Source organism: Sinocyclocheilus grahami, unplaced genomic scaffold (genome assembly GCF_001515645.1).
Source record: "Sinocyclocheilus grahami isolate Dianchi unplaced genomic scaffold, SAMN03320097.WGS_v1.1 scaffold526.1, whole genome shotgun sequence".
Taxonomy (NCBI): Eukaryota; Metazoa; Chordata; class Actinopteri; order Cypriniformes; family Cyprinidae; genus Sinocyclocheilus; species Sinocyclocheilus grahami.
In genome coordinates, this window is record NW_015505705.1 from 803,326 (window position 1) to 809,873 (window position 6,548).

The 6,548-nt window shown below is 35.7% G+C and overlaps 1 protein-coding gene across 3 annotated transcripts in view; it reads left to right on the top strand.

Moving 5' to 3' along the window:
- The window catches only part of LOC107555184 (periostin-like), a 34,130-nt gene extending 27,997 nt beyond the window's left edge, over nucleotides 1–6,133 (top strand). The window contains exons 18-26 of one of the 3 annotated variants that reach the window (XM_016237902.1): nucleotides 1,132–1,965; nucleotides 2,788–2,847; nucleotides 3,159–3,251; nucleotides 4,364–4,423; nucleotides 4,520–4,579; nucleotides 4,663–4,722; nucleotides 5,083–5,169; nucleotides 5,252–5,293; nucleotides 5,525–6,133. In XM_016237902.1, coding sequence (XP_016093388.1) covers nucleotides 1,132–1,965; nucleotides 2,788–2,847; nucleotides 3,159–3,251; nucleotides 4,364–4,423; nucleotides 4,520–4,579; nucleotides 4,663–4,722; nucleotides 5,083–5,169; nucleotides 5,252–5,293; nucleotides 5,525–5,577 — 1,349 coding nt within the window. In that variant the 3' untranslated portion in view covers nucleotides 5,578–6,133. Of the gene's footprint in view, nucleotides 1–1,131; nucleotides 1,966–2,787; nucleotides 2,854–3,158; nucleotides 3,252–4,363; nucleotides 4,424–4,519; nucleotides 4,580–4,662; nucleotides 4,723–5,082; nucleotides 5,170–5,251; nucleotides 5,294–5,524 lie in introns of all 3 variants that reach the window. The other 2 variants (XM_016237901.1, XM_016237903.1) reach the window with 2 other exon arrangements.
- The last annotated feature ends 415 nt before the right edge of the window (nucleotides 6,134–6,548 follow it).

The following is a 6,548-nucleotide window of genomic DNA, read 5'->3' on the forward strand; positions in this document are numbered from 1 at the left end:
GTGTGTGTGTGTGTGTGTGTGTGTGTGTGTGTGTGTGTGTGTGTGTGTGTGTGTGTGTATAATAACCATTCAGAAGTTTGAGGATATTTTTTTAAAGAAATTAATTCTTGATATTCTGCAGGTACACATTAAAATGATTTTTAAAAAGACAGCAATGACATTAATAATGTTAGAAAAGATTACTATTTCAGATATATGCTGCTCTTTCAAAATTTCTGTCTATATCAAAGAATCCCCCCAAAAAATCAGTTTCCACAAAAAAATAGCTCAACTGTTTTAATTATTAGCATTATCAGTACCTATGAACTAAACAAAAATGATTCAATTGCAGTTACCTACTTCTTCGATCCCTAGTTTGGCTTATTGTCTGTAATGTTATCTTTTATTTTGTACAGTTGTTTCTTATATACATTCTGTTCACACTGTGTTTGAATTCCATCATAAAACACAAAGTACCTTTTGAGCTGAGCCTGCAATCAAAAACCTCACGATCCTGATCCGCAGCCAGTTGTCTCAGCTCATCTTTGGCAGAATATACTAATTTATGTTTTATGAATCCAGCAGTAGCATGAAGCGTGAGCCCCGTTGCATTGAGTGAGTGAGTGACATGACATGTGGCCAAGTATGGTGACCCATACTAGGAATTAGTGGTCTGCATTTATCCCATCCTAAGTGCACACACACAGCAGTGAACACACACAAACCGTGAACACACACCCGGAGCAGTGGGCAGCCATTTATGCTGCGGCGCCCGGGGAGCAGTTGGGGGTTCGGTGCCTTGCTCAAGGGCACCTCTTGTCTACAAAGAAAGGCCGGCCTGGTGTTCATTAACAGTTCTGACAGCACCAGTGACTATTAATGATTGGTTTAGACTCCCATTCTCATCTTTGATCATTTACTTGTGATTCATATCAGTAAAAGCAGCAAGGAGAAATGGCACAACAGACATTCAAAAACATTGGAAGTAAAACTAACTCTAATTTAATCAGCATAATAGTACCTAAAAAGACAGCCATATTTATGCAAAGAAAAGAAAAATGTCTCTAAATAATTTATTTCTCACAAATACTGATTATTGGAAATGTCATGGTCTTGACATGCCTCCTGACGGGATCTTTACCTTTCCCTCAGGTCCCGAAGTCAAGGTGGTGATTGGAGAACCAAGCATCACCAAAGTTACACGCGTGATTGGTGGAGATCTGAGAGTCACCAAAGTTACACAAGTGACTGAAAGAGGTCCAAGCGTCACCAAAGTTACACGAGTGATTGGTGGAGATCCGAGTGTCACCAAAGTTACACAAGTGACTGAAAGAGATCCAAGCGTCACCAAAGTTACGCGAGTGATTGGTGGAGATCCGAGTGTCACCAAAGTTACACAAGTGACTGAAAGAGATCCAAGCGTCACCAAAGTTACACAAGTGAATGGTGGAGATCCGAGTGTCACCAAAGTTACACAAGTGACTGAAAGAGATCCAAGCATCCCCAAAGTTACACGAGTGATTGGTGGAGATCCGAGTGTCACCAAAGTTATACAAGTGACTGAAAGAGATCCAAGCGTCACCAAAGTTACACGAGTGAATGGTGAAGATCCGAGTGTCACCAAAGTTACACGAGTGATTGGTGGAGATCCGAGTGTCACCAAAGTTACACAAGTGACTGAAAGAGATCCAAGCATCACCAAAGTTACGCGAGTGATTGGTGGAGAGCCGAGCATCACCAAAGTTACACAAGTGACTGAAAGAGATCCGAGTGTCACCAAAGTTACACAAGTGATTGGTGGAGATCCGAGTGTCACCAAAGTTACACAAGTGACTGAAAGAGATCCAAGCGTCACCAAAGTTACACGAGTGATTGGTGGAGATCCGAGCATCACCAAAGTTACACAAGTGACTGAAAGAGATCCAGGCATCACCAAAGTTATTGAAGGGAAGCCATCCGTTACAAAGATCACAAGGCTCACTGAAAGTTTGTATACCAACTTGATTAAATGAAAGGAAAAGTTCACTCAAATATGAAAATTGGCTGAAAATTTATTCAAACTCATTCACTTCATGGATGGCCTGAGGGTGTTGCTTCATTGGAACAAATTTGGAGAAATTTAGCATTAGATCAGTTGCTCCACAAAGGATCTTCTACACATAAATGAGTGCCATCAGAGTGAGAATAAAAACAGTTTTGTGATTAAAACATCACAAAAGAAATCCAAAAATAATCAACACGACTCCAGTCTATTAATTCACGTCTTGTGAAGTGAAAAGCTGAATGTTTGTAATAAACAAATTCATCATTAAATCTCTGTCCATACTTTCTCTAGTGGAAAAAGATGTCTTGTCTGAATCAGGAGAGAAATATGCTCAGAAATATCCACCATTTGCAACTGAAATCAGTCCAAAACAGTTCTAAACTGGTGGATTTTGATATGAGAGGACAACAGAGGATGGACTTTTCACCGAATAATTATTATATAGCACTTTTATGGACTGTATTTTGGACAGAAGTGACCGAAGTTAAAAAGTCTTAATGATGGATTTGTTTCTTACAATCACACAGCTTTTTACTTCACAATACATTAATTGATGGACTGGAGTCATGTGGATCATTATGTTTATATCAGCAGTTTGAACCCTCATTCTGACAGCACCCATTCACTGCAGAGAATCCATTGGTGAGCAAGTGATTTTCATTGTTGGGTGAACCATTCCTTTAAGTAGCAAGGTTAATTTTAAAATAACATGCCACAGTTTTTTTTTTTGTAACTTGTTATTTATTTATTGCTTTTTTGCTCAGCTCACAGTGCATCATCTGATGGTGAAATTGACACTGAGGGAGAGATCAAGAGACTCATGGGTGAAGGTCATTAATTTTAACAGCTTGATTTGGTTTTGTAGTTATAAATTGTATAGTGGATTACTATATACATAATTATTTGTCCAAGCTGCCAAGGGTTAAAATGTCCATTGTTTTTATCAAACATTTGAAAACTGATTCTAGAACAGTAAGAACTGGATTAGAAAGAGACACTCAGCATGTTCAAGTCTGTTCTCAAAAGAAAATAGACAAGTTACCAATACAGTTTAGTTCTGAATGGCTATAAACAAAGTAGTTTTTGATATTCTGTCTGATAAAACATTAAAACCTTGTGTGTCCATGTGTTGTAGATATAACCAAGGTGCAGACGTTTCAAGGTGGTGACGTACGCATCCTCCAGGAGGAAGATATCAAACAAATCACTGATGCAATCACTCAGGGAGGTTGGTCCAAGAGAGTTATAGTTGACATATTAACAATAAATGCCTATATCCAAGCCTCACTGCTGCTGAAATGATAAAAAATATGTCCTTTATCTGACATTTACTGCATTGTATACTCTATTTTAGTGTTATTTTAATATTATTTATATATTATTAAAGTATTTTTTAAATTTGAAATTCATTTTAATTTAGTTTAAGTTTTAGTAATTTTGTTATGTGCTTTTCTATTTTAGTTTAGCTTTTTATTTTTATTTCGGTTTTAGTGCTTTTAACTTATTTTATTTTAGATTGTTGCAAAGGCATTTAAAATTTTCACTCAAGTTTTTTTAATTTTAAGCTTCATCTAATTCATTTATAGTTTATTTTATTTCAGCTTTATTTCAGTTAATGAAAACCAGTTTCAATAGTTTTAGTTGACAACAACAACACTGACTTGGATACAATTGTATATAAAGATTGATCAAACTCATTGACATTGAATTGGGGAGCCATTTACATTTGATCCAAGAGACTGTTCTTAAATCTTCCCCTTTAGCACACATTTTTTCAGATATATCTTTCTCTTCTGCCAAACACTTTTACCCATAATCCTTGGCATATGCAATGATCATGTTCTTTTCTGTACTGTTTTTTATGCCATTGATTCAAACATTAATTTGATTTATGATTTTGAAGGGCTTTGGGATCTCTCTTTTGTAGCTTCCTAAAGAGCTTGACATTTTTATTGAGAGCAGCTGTGAACGTGGTGATTCGTCCTTGTTTAGTAATGTTTAATGTTTTTTTGTCCATCTAATTTTATGCCCATGGATTACAATCTCTAGTTACGTAACAGAATAAAGCCCCGTTGGTTTTCCCATGGCTCACACACATGGCTCTATTGCAGATGTTCTTGATTTAAGTCCATACTCTATGGTTTTGATTCATTCTTGGCAAGATGGCACTTATGATTCAGCTAAAAGAAAGAATCAGTTTTAGAACCTTTAAGCAGCACAGCTAAAGTCAGATTAAGGCTTTCATTATTGACTATTACTCACTGATTTGGCTTAGGGCTGGTTTGACTTTGAACCAGAGCTTTGTTCATCTATTGTTCTCATGTCTCCCTGTTCTCAAAGGTGGACCGGGGATCACCACTATAACTAAAGTAATCAAACCAGGGGTCCAGGTTGTTGAAAGTAAGACCTAATAAATCAAATGATGATATGATGTGAGTTAAGTTTTGCTCAGATATTTGTGTCACTGACATTTCTGACTTCTCTTTTTGCTTGAAGCTGAACCAGGGCTCACCACTTTGACCAGAGTAATTAAGAAAGACCCTCAGATCATTGAAAGTGAGACTCAATATATCAAATAGTGATATGATTTGCTTAAAATTTTCAGACCAAATCAAATGTTCATCTTTTTGTGCTCAAAGTTGCACCAGGGGAAACCACTATTACCAGAGTGATTCAACCAGAACCGCAGATCATTGAAGGTAAGAAATGATTTTACACTTCTGATTCTAGAGATGTATGTGTGTGTGTGTGTGTGTGTGTGTGTTTGTATTTGTATTTGTGCATAATTTCACCTATTTTTACAATCTTCAAAAACACGAATAATTAAAAAAAATGAATATCAATTTTTCTTACTGTACATTATACAGTTTTATGCATACAATTATTGATTTATTGATTGATTGATTGATTTGGTTTCAGCTACTTTAATTATAATTACAAAAATCATATTTAAAAATCAAATATCTGATCATATCTGCTTTAATATTATATAAAAATGTGCATACATGCTGAATTTCTTTCTTTTTTCATTTTTTTGTATTTCTTTTTTATTCTTTTAGGACCAGATTTCTCAAAGATTGTATCTTTCAAGGACAGTCCAGACCTCCTCGTATCAGAATCAGAGAGAATCACCAGAATCATCAAGGGTTAGTGGCTTCATAATTCTGTGTGCATAATATGAGGATGGATCTAATGCCCAAGGTTTAATTGAGTTATTTTTCATCTCAGAGGGCCGTTCTAAAAAACGAGCTGCCATCAGACAACCACAAGGTATGTGTTTCAGCTCATTTACATTTGATGTGTTCTTAAAGTAATTTTATTGCTATTTTTTTTATATCAATTGAGATTTAAAACATGTATAGTACAACTATAGCACCTTTTGTCTTCACACCCAACTTTACCATAATCCAGACCTTTATAATACAAAGAGGAAAATTAACCATAGATGTGTAGTTTATATCAGCTTTGTTTATATGTGTGTGTTTGTGGACTGAAACACAGGATCAAGGCGAAGAGTGAGACTGGTCAGGCATCACTCCAGACCCAGACAGTGAGATGAATGGAGGCTCACTGTACCTGAAGATCCAGCTAAAGTGAAAGACAGTGTTGTCGAACAGTGTGTTTGTCCTGCAAATACACTTTTACTACAAACCGCATTGAATGTTTACACATTAGAAACCAACGCAGTAATATCTTGGATCTGTGTGGCACACACCCCACTTCAAGGGGTTCTTGAAATGGTGGTAGTTATAAAGAGAGACATTGGTCATTTTTGTTTGTTTTTTAAGCTGTTTATATTGTTCTTTTTTAAATATATATACTGTATGAGCCTTGACATTGAGCTTGTCGTGCACATGATATTTTGTGGTGCTTGCATTCATAGACATGAATGCGTTTTATAATGCGTTTAAGGATCAGCAAAGCTTTGGCTGTTGAGTTCACTTTAAATTATGCAGCTTGTAACTTTCCATCTGTTTCTAATTTTCTGTTCATTTTTTAGGAATTTGTTCACGTCTACATTTTTTTCAATGATTTTTAATTGTAGAAATTCAAATCATCACATTGAAATAAGCTTCAATGCAGTTAAATAATAAAATTAAATATTTTCTGCTTATAGCACCTTGTGATTATACTGTTTATCTCCAAAAAACGTTTTTTGTTTTTTTTTGTTTAATCTGTGGTGCAACTATTTCAGATGAATCATATAAAATACTGAACAGCAGTGTGAACTGTCCTGGGACATTGCACTGTGACTTTTAGGCCCATCATTAGCAGTCATTCTCATCATATACTTCATGAATATGATGCCATTGACTGCTAATGATGAGCCTAATGATAATAGTCATCACCAACCGCTGTAAGAACAAAGTCACCTTTGAATTTACTGATTCTCAGTCTCCAAACATTCTGCTATCAATTTGCTATTCATCTTGAGTTTAGTACGAGCTAAAAATGTTAATCCCTTTATGTTCTTGCTTTCAAATAAATAGCATGTCAGAAACTGCATGAAGTGAATGCCAAAACA